The 19,366-nt window shown below is 37.7% G+C and overlaps 1 protein-coding gene across 1 annotated transcript in view; it reads right to left on the bottom strand.

Moving 5' to 3' along the window:
• LOC139944982 (neutral alpha-glucosidase AB-like) overlaps positions 1-19,359 on the bottom strand; it is a 29,703-nt gene extending 10,344 nt beyond the window's left edge. Inside the window, exons 1-16 of the mRNA XM_071942202.1 lie at positions 19,282-19,359; positions 16,430-16,537; positions 14,043-14,273; positions 13,397-13,567; positions 12,119-12,173; positions 11,673-11,739; positions 10,398-10,494; positions 9,577-9,678; positions 8,204-8,282; positions 7,422-7,595; positions 6,249-6,310; positions 5,315-5,392; positions 3,836-3,911; positions 3,070-3,196; positions 630-853; positions 136-232 (exon numbers count right to left, since the gene is read on the bottom strand). Coding sequence (XP_071798303.1) covers positions 136-232; positions 630-853; positions 3,070-3,196; positions 3,836-3,911; positions 5,315-5,392; positions 6,249-6,310; positions 7,422-7,595; positions 8,204-8,282; positions 9,577-9,678; positions 10,398-10,494; positions 11,673-11,739; positions 12,119-12,173; positions 13,397-13,567; positions 14,043-14,273; positions 16,430-16,537; positions 19,282-19,334 — 1,801 coding nt within the window. The 5' untranslated portion in view covers positions 19,335-19,359. The remainder of the gene's footprint in view (positions 1-135; positions 233-629; positions 854-3,069; positions 3,197-3,835; positions 3,912-5,314; positions 5,393-6,248; positions 6,311-7,421; positions 7,596-8,203; positions 8,283-9,576; positions 9,679-10,397; positions 10,495-11,672; positions 11,740-12,118; positions 12,174-13,396; positions 13,568-14,042; positions 14,274-16,429; positions 16,538-19,281) is intronic.
• Between the last annotated feature and the right edge of the window lie 7 nt (positions 19,360-19,366).

The following is a 19,366-nucleotide window of genomic DNA, read 5'->3' as shown; positions in this document are numbered from 1 at the left end:
TCTCAACAAGTTTTTCACTATTTTCACTAAAATGTGACCAAAGGTTCATATTTTCACAGGTGTGTTACATTGTGTCCATTTAAAACTAGAGGATGACTATTGATTTACTCTTCCCCCAAGAACGAGTTTACTTACCATATCTCTGAGATCCTGCAAAGAATGCTCTTGATAAAACAAATGGCCGTTCTTTCCCACCAGACCGTTTAATTTGCCCATCAACAGTTGCCATGTGCTGGAAAGACACAACAATCTTATTAGTACATACATACCATCAGCCCTGGCAGAGAACAAAGGGACCTTTGAACAATCCACATTAACAGGGGCCAATTTCATGGCTCTGCTTACCTTGAATCACCATTCGCCGAATTTCTGCGCTAGCTGTGTAAGCGTAGAATGCCTAGTAACCTGTGAAATACACTTGACATAAGCACAGAATTCCCTGCTTCCGCAAGGACCGATTCTGTGCTTATGGTAAGCAGAGCCATGAAATTTGGCCCTGGTACTCAGCTGTTTTAACTAGCATTGATCAAAGCCATTTTAACTGGTCCTCAGCTGTGTTAACTACCATTTGGCCAGCTTTTATCAGGGAGAAAAATTCAAAACAGTTTAGCAGCATAGGTTTTACATACCACATAATATCCATAGACGTTGTGTACATCCCTATGTTCCCAACCATCAGCATGTACAGTGTCTTTATGCATAGTAACTTCAGGTCCATTAAACACAGATGGTTCATTCATATCATTCCAGGTGAAGAGGTTTGGAGTAGAGCCCTTGTAGTTCTCATACGACAGTTTGTCAGCCCACCAGCTACGAACATCAGCTCTGGTGAAGTCTGGGTAACTAGAGGAACCTATTGTGTCAGAGGTCAAAGTTCAAGGGTCAGCACATAGTTACAGGGGAACATCATGAATAACATGACTAGAGTGACCCTTACAGTTTCAGTTTTATCTTCAGTTTGTGATATTATCTGTTATTGCTGAGATAACTTTTGTCAAAATTATTTGTTCACAAATATAAACGTACTTAAACGTATAAACGTACTTAAAATAACAACACAGAATATTTACATAAACAAAGTACACATGTTGTCAAGAAGGCAAAACCCTTCATTTTGTAAACCATACTTTGAAGTGACCCTCAAGACATTGTAATAGAGAATCTTGTTTAACACCGTCCGCCATGCACATCCCACAATACAAGCAGTGTGCAATTTAAACCTTTTACTTTCATAATCAAGCTCTTCCCTTGGTTGAACATTTTCAGAAAGCCCTCACCGAGTGTAACAGACAGATAACACACAACTTGGGTTCAAACGTGTTACAGATGACACTGCATGCAAATTACTACCAACACTAATAATCTAATGGCACACACACATATCTCTGTGCCAAATCATTAAACACCTGAACAGACATAAGGAAAACCTGGTCATCTCAATCACCATAATGCCAACGCATTACCATTGCAACATTAACCATCTTACTGACTGACCATTCACAGTCATCTGTTGTGGCTTTGAATGACAGATGTATTCTGCCAGCTTGCCATATGGTATCATGTGATGAATGCATCTACTCAGTACACAGTTAACCCTCCTACTGTCGGACTATTCAATCTGATCCACATTCATCCTGAGCGACAGTTGCACTGTGCCATATGACATCATGCGATGAATGCATCTTCACAATACAGTCAACCCTCCCACTATGTGACCATTAAATATCATCCACTTTGGTTTTGAATGACAAACGCACTTTGTCAGCCTGCAAATGTCGTAATGTACATCATCATGTACATGTTTGATGAATGCATCTACACGGAAACAGTCAACCCTCCTACTTTCTGACCATTCAATATCATCCAAATGTGGTTTTGAATGATCAAAAGACAAACTAAACCAGCCTGCAATACAGCATCATGCAGGGAATGCATCTACACAGTAAACAGGATGTACAGTTACGAGCCCTGCAGTTTGATTGGTGTTGAATGTTTGGTCAACTCACTAGGAAATGTTATTGAGAGTGAAAAAAAACCCCCACAATAACCCATACAGTCCGCAGAGACATGCCAATGTGTTAATCAGAAGAGAGAGCGCCCTTCCATGTGTCATCATCAGTAGGTGTTACTGTGAAGTACGTGTACTTACATGCATTCCAATCTAATGTGGGCTTTGAGGCTGGCTCCAACTTAACTACCAGTAAGGTGGGGATTCAACTTTGACCTTTGATCGATAAAACACATTGCTATGTGTGATCAGGGGTGTGTTTCAGTGAATATTAGATTAAAGTCACTGTACACATTTGGTAATTGTCAAAGACCGGTGTTCTCACTTGGTGTATCCCATCATAAGCATAAAAAAACAAGCCTGTGAAAATTTGAACTCAATCGGTCATCGAAGTTGCGAGAAAATGATGAAATAAAAAACATCAAGAATGAACGATTTGTGGCTTTCAGATAGTAATAAAAGACTTTAGCTAGAAGTCTTTTATTATTTTAGTGAGAAAAAAAACTCTTTCTTAAAAACTTTGTTACTTCAGAGGGAGTCGTTTCCCACAATGTTTTGTACTACTATCAGCTATCCGATGCTTGTTACCTCATGAGTTTTTAAGTTAATATTTGTTTTTACCAAACGTGTACCTTCAAGCATGCAACACTGATTTAACCAAACAGCCCAACGGCTTCACCCGAGGCCTCTACCATTTACATCAATACAACAGTTACCCAGACATTACAAGGACCTGTACAGAACACAATCTAATGGCCAACTTTCACAACCAGCACCAACTTGTATGATCACACACTACCACCACACCAACCATGATCAAACCGACCTATGACCTCCGCGTGCATGACCCCTACCAAAACGACATTAACCTACCGGGCCAGCACCACCCCTCGTAATCTCCTCCATCGTAACTCTTAATCATCAGGTCTAGTTCCTTAGCTTCACTGTACAGTTTGTAATTATCATCTCGTTTAAGGTGTGGGTCTGCAGATGCCACAAACTACAAGATGAACACAGATTAAGACAGTTTGTAATGAAGGTGTTTGCTTTAAGTGACGTACCTGGCCAGCACCAACCCTCGTACTCGTTGTTATCGTGTGTCCTGACAACGTAGCCATTGTCTACTGCTTCTCTATTCAAGTGATACCCAGAATCCTTCTTGAGATGAGGGTCAACGATTGTCACCATCTGAAGACATAGTTAAGAATTTAGCTTCTACCCTCTACAGCCAACAAAAGACTGTAGATGAGTTCAAAGCTTTTCTGTCTTTAACATTGTAAGTGATATATTTGATTGTTATGTAGAAGAGAACTTCAAATTAATACAAGTAAGCCTAGTTCCTACTTCCTGCGAACGCAAATGAGATACAAATTTTGATGTCACTAATTCCCAATGAATAATTCGCATCAGTTGACTTGTGCTCAGCTCCTGCGAAACATTCGCTGTGAAAAGAGCCCTGTGACATCAAAATTCCTGTCGCTTTCAGGGAGTATGAACCAGGCTTTTGAACGCAAAATCATTTTTGTGCTGAATGCAAACTTGTATGAGCCTCAGTTTTAAGAAGAATGTTAAGTTCTAAGAAAGACAAATTCATTCCTCAAACATATCTGCATCCATGCATCCTCTAATCAATATATATATAGCTCGTTGTACATAATTTACTTTTCAACAAGAGTTTCCTTTTCAACATGAAACTCGGTCTCAATGAACAAATAAGGGTTTCATTCTTGGGAGTTAGTATTTCTTAATTTTGTTTGTCGTCTACTTTTGAATGAGACTTCACTAATTGGTTGCCTATCCACACATCTAGAATCGTTTCTTTGATACCTTTCTTCCCTTGGCAGCTACTTGATTTTGCATCTCAACGGGATGGGAGAACTTGTGTGAATCCCACGTCATGTACCTGTTCAAAGTAACACCAAGTGTAAGTTACAAAATCAAAATCTACTACAGACAAGTACTAGTAAAAGTTATCACAAGCGCGCTCCTGTAAATACAGAAAATACAGCCCATGTGCATCCCATATTCAACAAGGCCGCTACGTCCCATATTAAACGAGGACAAAAGCTGAGTTGGATATGGGATGCAGACGTGCTATATTTTTCCGTATTTTCACGAGCGCACATGTTATAGCGACTTTATCTTCGAGGAAACTTTTAACTTTAAGCTTTGTGACAATCAGCATTTGACGCAAACGTGGCACTTGATTTTACACTAGCTTCTTATCCTTCCTAAAACGCTGTATGTTTTGCACAAAGCTTAAAAGCGCAATACGCGGAGTTACATGTAGAACACACAATGCACAGTGTTTAGATCACACTACTTGTTGCTATGGATCAACCCATCAATCAGAATCAAGGAATCAAGCCTGCTTGGAGATAATATATCAAACCACGTTGCACTGGTAACACTTCCTGAATGCATTAATTTTTTTTCTTTTCTAAATATTGGTAAAGCAATCAAAAGTTGTCAGAGTCCAGCATTTTTGTTGGAATGAGGCAGCCTGCTGTTCATGTATGTCGAGATGGCCATCCAAAGCCATCCAAAATCCTTCCTAGGCCAGCCAATAGGTGGCTTGGTACATGTAGTTCACTACATGAAACACTGTTACAAAAGGACAGAATTGCCACAACGGGGATCTGAACCCACACTATGTCAACACCTGATCCAATTTCATAGCACTGCTTAACATAAAATGGTGTTTACGCCTTGCTATTGCCTATAGAAATACACACTTTACAGAGCACCATATAAGCAGAATTCTTCCGTAAGCAGCATCATGAAACTGGGCCCTGGTCTTAACCAAGGCTTAACTTCACAAAGAACTAAGATTCATCTTAAGACAAGTTTTCAACAAGTGTCGTGGCAGAGCAGTTAAGAGCACCGAATTCAAACTCACCAAAAACTCACCAAAAAGTGGGTTCAAATCCCAGTTGTGACACTTGGGCAAGACACTTAAACATTGCATTGACCTTCAGATGTGACGTAAAGCCGTTGGTCCCAGGTGTTGTGTAACAAACGTAAAAGAACCCAGTGCACTTATTGAAAAAAAAAAAGAAGTTCACCCGGTGTTCCTGATTTGATTGGCAGCTTATTGTCAGCCCCTTGTAAACCATTGTATTGCGATAATACACTTTGCTTAGCAATTAAGATTGACACACAGTTAGGTCCTTGTGAAATCGGCCCCTGGTGCATCATACTGCTTAGCTATGGTGCTACATAATACATTACACAAAGCAAAAAAATAACACAAGGATTTGAGCTTTCGTTGAGGGTTATAGATGTAGGAGGTTGTTGGAACTATACCTTTTGCCATCGGTGTGTTCAATATCAAGCCATATTACATCACATGGAATGTCATTCTCATCAAACTTGGCATCCACACTGTAGAGTATCAACAGAAAGAATAGACTCGCTAGGTCAAGATACTATAAATCATCAGGTTAAAAACAACAACAAATATTGATGACATCATTTGGTTGCATGGGGAAAGCATTGTGTGCATACAAAGTGTGGACCAGGGGTGGATTTCACAAAGAGTTAGGACTAGTCTTATCTTGAGTTAGGACCAGTTACTCGTCCTAACTTAGGACTATCCATGCAATTTGTATATCTCTTAGGACTAGTCCTAAGTTAGGACTTGTCCTAACTCTTTGTGAAATCGACCCCTGAAAACAAAAGAGGTCCACATAAGGTAAGGTTTTGAAACACAATGTGGACTTACGAATGTCCACACAGAGTTTTCACCAGTGTTGAAGAATAGGATTTTCCCAAAGTGTACAGCAAAGAGGAATGCCCACAGTGGGTATGTCACACTGTTACATACACTCTAAAACCGAGAACATTAACAAAAGAGGACAATAGGGTCCCTGGTTCGAGGAAGGTCTACAGTTGGAAAACGTGTACAAAACCAATGGGAGCTGTTGCACAAAAGTTAGAGTACCAACAAAAGAGGGACAACAGGAGGTCCACGGACTAATTTAGTTGCGTCTGTTTTATTTCGTTTTTGGTTTTACTGCACCTTGAACACCCACCAGGATTTGTGCGCATTACAAGTCTTTAATATTAGTATTATTATTAGTACATGTATGTAGTGTACATTGTAGGTGACAGGCGCATGATAGTAACCACCGTATCTTTAAATGCAATTTTACTTCTAAAATAGCCAACTTAGAGCAGAGAGTGGCAGCGTGTAACGTCAGTGCAAGTAGTAAATGTTTCAGTGTTACATTTGACTTACTTTTTAACGTCATCTTCATCGTTGTAATTCCATCGGCACTGGTGGTATGCAATACTAAATAACTGCAAACAAAATAACGACATTGCATCAATGAACATTTTAGGTTCCCCACATTCAAGCTAAAAAACTGATCCAATGCCAGCATTTAAAAGTTTCAAATCCTTGTGTCAGTAAAAAGAGATTGTACCTCCCAAAATACCATTTAAGTTGTGCAAGAGTTTGAAGTTATCAAAACATTGAATCTCGCCTAAAATAGCCAGGATGTACACAGAAAACAAGTTAGCACGGTAGACACCGAGATATGCTGTTTTTAGCACAGAGCATTTTTGTGACTTTTAGTCTGGAACACTTTAATTACATGTAGTTTTCAAACTGAGCCCAAATTTCAAAAAGCCTTAAGGCACAAACAACTTGCTAAGCACAACAATCTCTTGCTTAGCAAAAATAGGCTTTCAGCCAAGATACCATACACTTTCCATTGCTGCGACTGGTATCCCATTCATTTCCCAATTAGCAAGGAAATTTGCTTAGCAAATTTTTCTGCTTAACAGTTTTATGAAATTAGACTATTGCTAAGGGTGTTGCTATGGGCATCCTAGATGCTTTAAGGGCAGTGGACACTATTGGTAATTACTCAAAATAATTACTAGCATAAAACCTTTCTTGGTAACGAGTAATGGAGAGAGTTTGATAGTATAAAACATTGTGAGAAATGGCTCCCTCTGAAATAATGTAGCTTTCGAGAAACAACAATTTTTCCACAAATTTGATTTCGCTCGAAATCAAGCATCTGGAAGCAAACAATTTCGTGTGACAGGGGCAATTTTTTCTTTCATTATTATCTCGCAACTTCGACGACCGATTGAGCTCAAATTTTCACAGGTTTGTTATTTTATGAATATGTTGAGATACACGAGAAGACTGGTCTTTATGGGAATGGGGGATGATGATGATGGTGTTTAAGATGGTAGTGAAGATTGTGATAATAAGTTGGATAAGGATGGTGTTTATACTATTTGCAAATACATGAAAAGATGAGATGAATGATTGGTATCCTGCTCTACTAATAATGTGAAGGCTAGTCTTTGACAATTACCAATAGTGTCCAGTGTCTTTAACACTTGTTCACATAGTGATCAAGCCGCAGCCACTATTGAATAAACAGTAACTTACTGGTGGCATTGATGGCATGCCAGTAATGGTAGCATACTGATACATGACTTGTTCAGTTGTTGGTCCCAGTAAGAAGAACACATCAATGATACCACTCTCTGAGAACCAATGAGTATCAACCTGAGGTACTTCAGAATCTCTCTTCATGAAGTCAAGCATCCTGTTGAACATAGACTGAGAAAAGAAGGACGGGAAATACAATCAAATTTACAATAGATGGAAATTTGCATCAGGGATAAAGAATCTCGGTGGTCAGTTGGTAAGACACTACTCTAAAATTGCAAAGGTCGTGGGTTTGAATCCCGCCAGAGTAATAAGCCTGTGATTGTTTTTTCACAGAGCTCGAGGAAAGTACCGAGTATACAGTACTAACACACATCAGTATATGTATGGGTAAAACAAAAATTAAAATTATACGAGAATCTGATATTTCTGACTCCAACCGTCCATCCATCAAGCCTGGAATTTCACCTTTGAAAGGGCAAGGCCATTTTCATTTTGCAAAGGGCACTTCCATTGGAAAATCTTAAGAGTCAATGGGAGAATGTTAAAGAGGGCACCAAGGCCAAGACCAGGGGCAATGGAGGCCTTAGCCCTTGTACTGTCTGTGGCCTATGTGTAACTCCAGGCCTGTACTATATAACAAATTGATTAGACAGTATTTCAGATGGACATGTTGCTCTCAAAGATTGGTACAGGTATAAACTTTACTGTAATTACAATATCATTCTGATTTCTTTCATTTTTGAAAGTAAGACAAAATAAATGAGTTTTAATCTTACCTTGTCTGCAGTATTGGAACTAATATCAATCCATGTCTCAGCAGAATTAAGCCAAAATAAACCCACAGTTCTCTCTGAGCTGGATGAGAAAATAAGCAATAATCAGTTAAGATGCACCCAACATCACAATGTTCCTTTTTTTTCATTTGTTCCATGATTTGATGTGTTTCCTTAAAGACACTGGACACTATTGGTAATTGTCAAAGACCAGTCTTCTCACTTGCTGCATCTCATCATATGCATGAAATAACAAACCTGTGAAAATTTGAGCTCAATCGGTCATGAAAGTTGCGAGATAATAATGAAAATAAAAACACCCCTGTCACACAAAGTTGTGTGCTTTCAGATGCTTGATTTCGAGACCTCAAATTCTAAATCTGAGGTCTCGGAATCAAATTCATAGAAAATTACTACTTTCTCGAAAGCTACTCCACTTCAGAGGGAGCCGTTTCTCACAATGTTTTATACTACTAACCTCTCCCCATTTCTTGTTACAAAGTAAGGTTTGATGCCAAAACTTGTTTTGAGTAATAACCAATAGTGTCCACTGCCTTTAAACCAAAAAAGTTGAAACTGGAAAAAAGTTTGAAAACATGAGTGTAATTTGACAAAGTTATCACAACTTAAAATAAAATATGGATGGTCTGCCCCAAGCCTGTAGTATCTATTGCCGGTACTCAAAATACTCACTGGTCCATTGTAGCACTTGTCCAGCTACCCCATCACTGAACCAATCCTACAGTTAAGTGTTTTTCCAAACACACACTTTGGAATATTAAAGCCCGGTACATACTTCCTGCAAATGCAGTTGCGTCAAAAATTTTGGTGTCACAAATTTCGCATTAGTTGAACTATGTTCACGTCCTACGAAACATTCCCTGTGAAAACGGCCATTTGACGTAAACATTCGCTTCGCATTCCCAGGAAATAAGAACCAGGCTTTCCTCATGTACACTTTACTCCAAACCCCTTCAAATGTCAGCAAATATAAAAACAATAATAACATATTGTTTAATAATATTGTTTAAATAACAATAACAACATATTGTTTATATCTTTTACAAAACATCATAGATCAATGAACAAGATATGTGGTGTGAAGATTGTTTTGACATTTGAATCGAGAGTGAAACCCTTGAGTTACATCTTTCTTTCTTGGTGATCACTTCACTTTTGCAGAAATATACACTAAGAGATGAAGATAACTTGCATAATTTTCCTCAAACCATGCAAACTGGGGAAAATCTAGAAAGCCTCAAATGACAAAAAGAGACTAAAGGCAGACAAAATGCTGCAAACATTTCAAGATGAATGTGTTGATTGACTTTCATTAGTGACTTCTGTTGTTGGTTGTTGAGGTATTGTATACTCACCTATGAGCTAACATGTAGGGTACAGAGCCATATAATGCCATAGGGTTGTATAACTCATATTCAAACACATCCAGGTTGTACAAACGGTAGGGATCGGTGCTCCTAAAGTGAAATGAGAAAGTGAATTACTTCACATTCATAAATACCTCAGACAGTTTCACTATTCCTATTGGTGGAGAGCGCGTCATGTGGGGGTGTTTAAACCTTTGATAATGAACAGTGTTTATAACTGGTTGTGAGCGGATACTCCGCGCTAGTCTTGGTGCAAGACGTTTCTTGTTACGGGCGATGCGGGCGCTGTTGGTGAGTTGGCCCCGCTGTGTGTGAAAGGAAAACGAGAACGTGTTGCACCAAGACTATACGCGCACGAACAGAAACTGTCGGAAAAAGGTGCTCAGTCATAACAATGCAACACACGGACGTTGTACATGTACATACAGAGCTCAAGCACGTTGGAAACGGATAAGTTTTACAGAGTTTCTTACTTAATTACGCCTTTTAACCAAAAAGGCATTTATGAATGGGAATAAAAGAGTAGTGACTCATTCTTTAACGGCTGCTTAAAACCTTGCAGGGTCATTGCCGTGTGATAAAGGCCCGAGCTGGAAGAAATCGTCGCAACCCTTTTATTCTTGGTTAAAGATCTGTAACACTTCAAAATGTGTTCCAGTCAATGTACAACATTACATTAATAAAATTTTACCCACTCAGTTTCCCTTATGGTTCATACCTTGATAGGGGTTGCAATGTGCGATGTAATTTTTGGAAACTAAACAATGCAACTTTAAAACAAATCATTACTTCCGCCAAAAAATACTTACACGGTAGTCTTTAAAGCAAAGGAGTCAGCATGCTCTGGTATGCCATAAACATGATCAAAACCAGGAAAAGAAAAATCCATTCCAACAGATGTGGGACCTATAACAAAATTATAAATGTAAGTTATTTCAAATTAAATCGAAGTATTTCAACCCAACTCTTGTTCACTCTACCAAGCCATTCCCAGGTAATATAATCCTAGATAAATCCAGGGGAATTTTCTTGGGAAAATTAACACTCAGTATGCTAACCCCAAAGGTGTGTTTTCGCTGTTGTAACCAGTAACTGTTTGGTTTGAATTGGCCATTTGTTAATCACTGGCCTACAACCGAAAACAGTTATTGGTTACAGCTGTGAAAACGCACTCAAGGTTATCTTGCATACAAACCCTTCTCTCAACCGTGGGTAACTATTTCTTGTAGTTTGCCTAAAGTCTTCTTATTTGAGTGGTGTCCTCGGTCAATGCTTTCACAAGAGAGGTGTTCCCCATTTCTCCCTGTCCCTCATGCCTGAAGATATTTCTCCAGCTGTCACAAACCCAGTGTCTCTTCTCAGTGTATCAACATAAGTCGGGTGACTTTGACCTCTTTGTGCTTGACCTTGCTTGGGCTCCCAAAAAACAATCTCCCTGGCTGGAAGCTCATGGTGGCGTTAGCAGTGTCCTACAAACTTTACTCTTCTTGCGCAGATTTTTGCACTAAGCTTGGGTTCGTAATTCAAATATCAAAAGGTCAAACAAATTTCCCAGGGATCTCCCTGGAAATTAACCATATTTCAAAGGGAATTCAACAAACACCAATGCAACTAAAACTCTGCTGCTGGCCGCGCCTGGTACCTTTATCAAAGAAACGCAACCTTATCACTCCAATTCCATAACATCTTCACTAACTGCCGATCCGGCAATGCATTGATTACAAAATACTCCTGCTCACATTTAAGGCCCTGAGCAGAACAGCTCAAAGTTACAACATTAAGCTGCTCTGCCGTCATCAACCTCCTAGATCTCTCCACTCCACTTCTTGTAACTTCCTAATGCCTAACATCCACCACACCAAGGACTAAATCATATGGCTCTTTGACTTATTGACACATCTTCACTTAGAACAGCAGCTACCCTGGACAATTTCAAATCCAATCTTAAAACCCACCAATTTCAACTTGCTTTGTCTTGTTTTTGTTCCAGTTTAATAAAGCACATCGAGATTTCTTCCATTTATGTTTTGTGCTATATAAGGTTTAAATATTATTATAAATTAATATTAGATGAAACAACTGACCTTTAGGTTTGTGGTCTGTATGTGTCTTGTATGTCTCTTCCCACATCCCAGGTTCTTCAGCAACATCCTAAAACACAAAGATCACATATCGATTACAGAATTGACAAACTTCTACAATAAACGCATATGTACAATGTTAACGTGAGACTTTGAAACAATAGGTGGCAGCAGGCATATCGGGCAATTTTACATTGTTTGTGTTGCTCTGAGCAAGCACACATTACCAACATCAAGTTTTTGACTCCATATAATGGCCGACCATAATAGTTCGCAAAATAAAACAAAAAACACACAATTTCGAGGCATGTTTGTTTGGATCTTTATTTAAAAAAAATTTCTACCCATATCGATTTCAGAACAAATGGTTTCAAATGCTTTTCATGGACCAACTTGACAAGTCCAAGGCAACGTGTCCCTTTAATAATCAATGAACTAATCCTGAATACCTGTTGAGCTTCACCTTCCTCTCCTTCTTGTCCCTCCTCACCAGGGGCTTTAGGACTGTAAGATAAAATATATCAGAACATTACACAACTTGCTTTATAATTTGGGGGTCTTGGGTTCGAATCCTACAGGAGTAGCATGTGGAGTTCTTCCCCACAGGACTCAGTGTGAAGCACAGTTCAAACTTCTTGCGAATGCGAAGTCAATTTTGCCCTGTTTTGGCTGCGAATGTTATGCAGGAGTTGAGCAAAGAAGTTGAGCACAAGTCAACTGTTTGTGACGTCAAAATTTATATCGCACTCGCAGAAAGTATGAACCGGGCTTAAGCTTTAATAATGACACATTGTATTAGGAGTCACACCACAAGAAAAATTGTTGCACTTATTCCATTATGCAATTATTACAGCAATGAAATTGTTTGCGATACCAGAAGCTGGTTATAGTCTTCTAAATGCTCTCACACAACTGAGCATACTCAGTAGTCTAGTGCTGGAATCAGGCATGTAATTGAAAAAACCCTTGAATATTACTATAAAAGGGATAAACTACATGTTAGTGTACATGTACATATGGTGTATAGGCTTTAGTTATTTCAGTGCTTGCTTTCTATTGTTTAAAACCCTAAAAAAGTTGGTCATTTAAAAATGCCCAGCTTTTAAAACCAAATAACAAAAATAAGTCTTTCTCATCAAAACAAAATGTGTCTCACTGATTTGTGCTGCCTTAGTACATCTCAAAGTCAATAATTTGTTTTGTTAAAGTACATCTTCTTTATTCTCAATTTTAACTTGGACCTCTATTATGCTTATCTTTAACATTATCTTTCCGTAATGACATTTTTTATTTTAAGAAGTTCACAATCAGATACTGGTTTTAAAGGCATTGAACATTATTGGTAACTACTCAAAATAATGATTAGCATAAAACCTTACTTAGTTACGAGTAATGCGGAGAGGTTGATAGTAACATTGTGAAAACGGTTCCCTCTGAAGTGACTTAGTTTTTGAGAAAGAAGTAATTTTCCACGAATTTGATTTTGAGACCTCAGATTTAGATTTTGAGGTCCTGAAATCAAGCATCTGAAAGCACACAAATTCGTATAACGAGGGTGTTTTTTTTCTTCATAGTTATCTCGTAACTCCGACGACCAATCGAGCTCAAATTTTCACAGGTTTGTTGTTTTATGCATATGTTGAGATACACCAAGTGAGAAAACTGGTCTTTGACAATTACCAATAGTGTCCACTGTCTTTAATCTGTTTTTGTAAATCATTCCATACCTTTTCTTCTCTCGTAAATGCTCAAAGTTCATTAACCCCCTGGAGTTGACTGAAATGAGAACGTTATCTTCTTCCATGACATCAAGACGTAGCGGGCTGGCAGTAAGACGGACCGTGATACCATTCTGTAGGGATGCCTCTAAGGAATCTCTGGTTTGAGATACTGTCCAGCTAGGAGATTAAATCCGATTGAATTACATGTAAGTCAAAATGCAAACAAAAGTTAATGGCCTGACATTTCGACCATAGCAAAGTCTAGCTTTTGGTTGGTAAGTTGTTTGCACCAGCTCATTCTATTCTAGGAATTAGGTCAAATATAGAACAAAGAACTAGTTGCAAAAGTTATTGCATGCTAAAATTTGGCTTTAGTTCAATTGCTGCAATCTGACTAAGCATAGAGTAAGGACAGAGCAATGTTCGTTTTGGATGTCTTCAAATACCACACTGTTGACCATATTTCAGACAAAGTTACATTGTATTTCTCAATACTTGTTGAATCGTTAAAATGTATGTGACCCCCAAACTGTTGTAAAATTGGCCGTTCTAATGGCTGACACCTTGAACTGTACAAGGTCGATAGAGTACGTGGCAAAGACTAGCCCAAAGAAAACCACACATTTCAAAAGGTAAATTAGTGAGTGCTTACCTGCTTTTTATAAGATGTGGCTGCACAACGTCTGGTACCTCGTATCGTTTCTTGCCCGATTCCTTAATCCTTAGCCTTGCTGTGTTCATCTCCATTCCATGCAGCTCCAGACTAAGCAATACACCATTGGCTGTATTCAATACATCCATTTCAATCAGACTGTCTGATATCTTGACTGATTCCATAACGGCTGCATAGGGTGAGTTGCCTGGCTGTAGCTTGCGGTTTCGTCTGGAAAGAGAGAAGTGAAATCATGATCAAATTAGAGAAAAAATTGAGGCAAATAATTATCACAACCAGTAGTGTTGTAGCCACAGTAGGCAGTGCCAGTGCTGGACAGTGCCGGGAGGGGCCAGCCTAGAACCAAAGAACTTCACCCAGCACTAAGAGCAAAATACACTGGAAATAATAACGGCTTTATTTTCTGTCTTACACCTGTTTTATCCTGTATTGAACGTCTGTCTGTCATTTTTTGTCTGTCCGTTCATAGGCTGGGACACTAAGGCTTATCTTCTCCCCGGACCTACATGTAGATGTTGCATTTTGTTTGAAGTTTCACTTTTTTATCTCTTTTATATTAACTATAATTTTGACCATATTACTCTGTAGTATACACTATTTGCAACATTGAATAAACGTTGCCGTCTGTCTATACCAAACATGAATAATGTTGTTGAACCCGCTGGCCCTTGGTTTACTAAATGTTATTTAGAGGCCACCACTAAAATTGTTCTAGCTCCAACACTGATCACAACCACACTTTCTACATAGCCATTTCTGTCACTCTTTATATACTCTGCTTATTCTTTTAAAGCCATTGGACACTTTCGGTAAACAGTATTATCAAAGGCCCACACTTCGTGTATCACAACTTATATTTGAACACATCTGAGGTTTTCATTTATTGACCTAGACCGTTGCCTTTGAATGTTTTTACAGAGTTAGTGCGCCTTACAAATGCTGTGTTTATTATTATTATTATATATAAAATAACAAACCTGTGAAAATTTAGGCTCAAACGGTCATCAGAATCGGGAGAAAATAACGGGAAAACCCACCCTTGTTTCCGCACGTTTCACCATGTCATGGCAAGTGTTTAAAATAAATCTGTAATTCTCGATATCGAGAATTGATATTGTTTTAGTTTTTCTCAAAAAGTACAGCATTTCATGGAATAATATTTCAAGACAAGTCTTCCACCATTACCTTCTGTAAACCCTGTAAGTTATTTGTAAATCTGTGAACTTTTATTTTGTTTCTGTTCCGAAAGTGTCCAATGGCTTTAAAAGCAATTATTGAAACCTTGACAACAAAAACAACAACAAAATTAATGGTAATTTTTTAAAGGTTACATTAGCAGGTTTTGGAAGTTGCATTACTGGAAACAAACCTTTTTTTTGGTTAGGCCTAATCATAGTTTGGTTATTTCTTTCATGCAATTTATCAGTTATTTTCAAATGTTGAAGAACATAACAGAATCTTGAAGACCACAGATTGCATAAACTTACACTGTCTAAAAAACATCCCTTGAAATATTTCAAATGTTAAAGAAACATAACAGAATCTTGAAGACCACAGATTTGCATAAACTTACTCTGTCTAAAAAACATCCCTTGAAATATTTCAAATGTTAAAGAAAAATAACAGAATCTTGAAGACCACAGATTTGCATAAACTTACTCTGTATGTCTGTCTAAAAAACATCCCTTGAAATATTTCAAATGTTAAAGAAACATAACAGAATCTTGAAGACCACAGATTTGCATAAACTTACACTGTCTAAAAAACATTCCTTGAAATATTTCTGTGTGAAGTTTTATAGTTGATAAAAATCTATAATCTAATTTTGCATTTGAAGCTTATCACTCAGTGAGCATTTTATTCATTTTCGTTTTTCCATTTATGTCATGCAAAATATGTACGAATAATCGTTTTTTTAACTATTTTCTTGTGACCAAGATGGTCAATAGATCTCAAACTTCTGAAGGCTTGTCAGTTTATGTATATGGTGGATTACATAATATGCTTACACTGCCAGCAGCTGTTTGTTAGCAAAACCAATTCTTAATGTCCCTTTAAATTCTAACATAATTAAGAACATCAAGTATCTTTTTGAGAACTTACTTCTTTGGAAACTTGAATGATTAAAAAGGATGAGATTTTAAAAGGGAAAATAAAACCCCAGCAGACTAACTTGATACTTCACTGAGGCAATGGTAGTTTCCCCAGGTCATTGCCACGTTGGCCCTTAAAATGTTCCAATGGAAATTTACAATTCGCTCATAAAGGTGCCCTTTACAAAGGAGAAAATGCTATTGCCCTTTCCCATACACCAATAATGTAGAAAATATCAATCTGATGGGATTTGTGTACTGTTTTTTACTTACTTGCAAAAACTGCTTTGATCGCATTTCTTAAAATTATTCCTGTCAACAGCCGAGACGAGAACACATCCGACCAGCAGATACAGAAGAAGGTTGGAGTGACTCATTTTTCTGGGAACAAGAATGAAAAATAATGTCGGTCAAAAACTGACCAAAACATGTCTGACCATTCAATATTATCCTCATTGTTATGAACGATAAATGTAGATGCACGTTCATTTTCAAATGTTGACTTTCACTCTGATCTTTCAATTCTATTGAGTATTGAAGAACCCATAATCAGACATCTCATAATGGGTGCGTTCGATTAGCTTCCCCGGGTCGACCCCAATACGTCCGAATAGCTTTGACGTAATTCCAGGGGCTCACCCAGGTCAGCCCCAAGTGCACTGCTTGTGGAACGGGTCATTTGGGTCTGGCCGAGGTGCATGATGCCACCACGAGATGATCGTTTGATTAGCTCTTGTCAGGGACTCACCCGAATGAGCACCGCGGGGTCGACACAGGGAAGCTAATCGACTGCACCCATCATAAATGAGATTAATCTTCTCTTACATGCCTTAGAGCTTGTTCAAACTACGTAAGACAATTAAAATGATAAACTGTGCTGGTATTTTGTTTCTGCTCTTATTGCAATTCAGGTTGTGAATCAAATTCTGATCCATTTTGAGCAACATTCTGAGCAACTTGTGAGAAATAAAACCACAAGGCTACAGGGCTAAAACTTCTGCTGGATCACACAATTTTTCACAAGATCAGAATAAAAAACTAAAAACTAAAAGTACCTACACAGTGTTATGTTTAAAATAGTTTTTGTGTACTTATGGGTACAACTTTCATAGCAGAATTGAAAGATAAATATCAAACACAAAGTCAACATTTGCACATAATTTTTATAAATAAAGATAAGGTGATGTATAATATTTCAATCACAAAGATCGACAGATTTGTCCAATCGTACAAGTTTAATGGCCCGACGCTAAAAACACTAGCCTTTTGTCTGCAGCCCAGTGTTATTTTGGAGCACTGGCATTTATCATTCAATATCATACACTGTGATTTTGAGTGATACAGGCATTATTCCAGCGCCTGCATTCCCTGCAATAGATACCATATACAGTGAATGCCTCTACACAGTACACAGATACACAGAAAAGGAAACAATAAAAACACTGATTGATGATTTTGCGTGGAGGCTTTCGCAAAAAACCCAACATAACCATAAAATTCACATGGTAGAGGTCGTTCATTTAGTTTAGTCCTAATGCACAGTTAGTCCATCTTATGCAACCTGTCTAGCAAACATGTTTGAACGTTGATGAACTCACTGGCAATTTTAAAAGATAGATTGCATCTAGGATAAAAAAAAAATTGATTTTGTTCTTTATCCAATCTAGTCTTTTGTTCTTCTCTCCACTTATATATATTTTCTTTTGTCGTCTTCAGTTAGCCTGGTTTAATATTCTTTATATTTTGTCGTCAGCATTTTGTATTGTCATTGTGTAATTGTCTTGTCCTTGTCTCTTCTTCGATGTTTGTTTGTTTGTTTGTTTGTTTGTTTGTTTACAGGCTGTTGTCTACAAGCCACGGCTTATCTAACAGTCTCTCTTGTACAGTCTGTCTTGTACATAGTTAATTCCTAGTTATAAATATATTATTTGCTTTTAGATTATACTGTTTTTGTATTATTTAATACACTTTAGATTTGTTAAATTTCTATGTACTGTTTAATTCTCACAATTGTTTTTTTTTTCAACAAGAGTATAGAATAATCGCTTATTGAATTGAAAAAACAAATTTTGTTTCTGGAAGACTTGGTAAGCACCCAAGTATCTAGCACCCTAGCTTAAATAGCATCCTCCAAAACAAAAATATCAATATCCTTCCCCCTAAGGGCCTAAAAGGTCAACCAGGAAAAAGAAAAAGGTACTCCCAAAAATTAAACAAAAACATTTTATTATATACAAATAAAATGCGATAAATATATCTTGTTTTAAATTAACATTGGTAATTACAAATTTTTGAAAAAATTATATATTTAAACACACCGAAAACTTTCCGTACCCTGTTCTGCCACCACTTTTTCATTTGTTGTGAAATAAGCTAATTAAAGACACTGGACACTATTGGTAATTGTCAAAGACCAGTCTTCTCACTTGGTGTATCTCAACATATGCATAAAATAACAAACCTGTGAAAATTTGAGCTCAATTGGTCGTTGAAGTTGCGAGATATATATCAAAGAAAAAAACGCCCTTGTCACACAAAGTTTTGAGGTCTCGAAATCAAAATTACTTCTTTCTCGAAAACTACATCACTTCACAGGGAGCCGTTTCTCACAATGTTTTATACTATCATCCTCTCCCCATTACTTGTAATCAAGAAAGTTTTTATGATAACAATTATTTTGAGTAATTACCAAGTGTCCACTGCCTTTGGCTTTATTTAAAAAAAAGTAAAATTAGTAAGTTTGTATCTAATTTACTCAATCAAAACATGAAAAGTCAAACAAAAATGAGGTATTCCTTTTCTTGTAAATTTTTTTAAAAAGTGGTGTCAGACTCAGGATACGAAAATATTTCCAAGGCACACATTCACAAGAATAAACACACACATAAAAACAATGAGCTGATGGTTGGGGCGATATGGTTGTACGTAATCACACAACCCGCACATCTCACGGCCGACAAATGGCCGACGTAGTCAGTTGCGGCAATTTCTTTTAAAGCTTGATGAATGTGCCCAAAACTACATAGATTTCATCAAAAATAACAAAATACATTCAAATTAGATGACTGCAACTCATCCCGCTACAGGAATTATCCGTCGAGTTCATTAAAGATAGTTTTACTTACAAAAAAGGCCACGTCTTTTTACCGACATAGGAGGCTGCCATTTTCTTTTTCATAATCCCTGGTTCGCGCACATTCACCGCCAAGA

The sequence above is a fragment of the Asterias amurensis genome, chromosome 1, assembly GCF_032118995.1.
Source record: "Asterias amurensis chromosome 1, ASM3211899v1".
In the NCBI taxonomy this organism is placed as follows: Eukaryota; Metazoa; Echinodermata; class Asteroidea; order Forcipulatida; family Asteriidae; genus Asterias; species Asterias amurensis.
The sequence above is the reverse complement of the archived record's forward strand: the minus strand, read 5'-3'. Positions and strand labels throughout refer to the sequence as shown.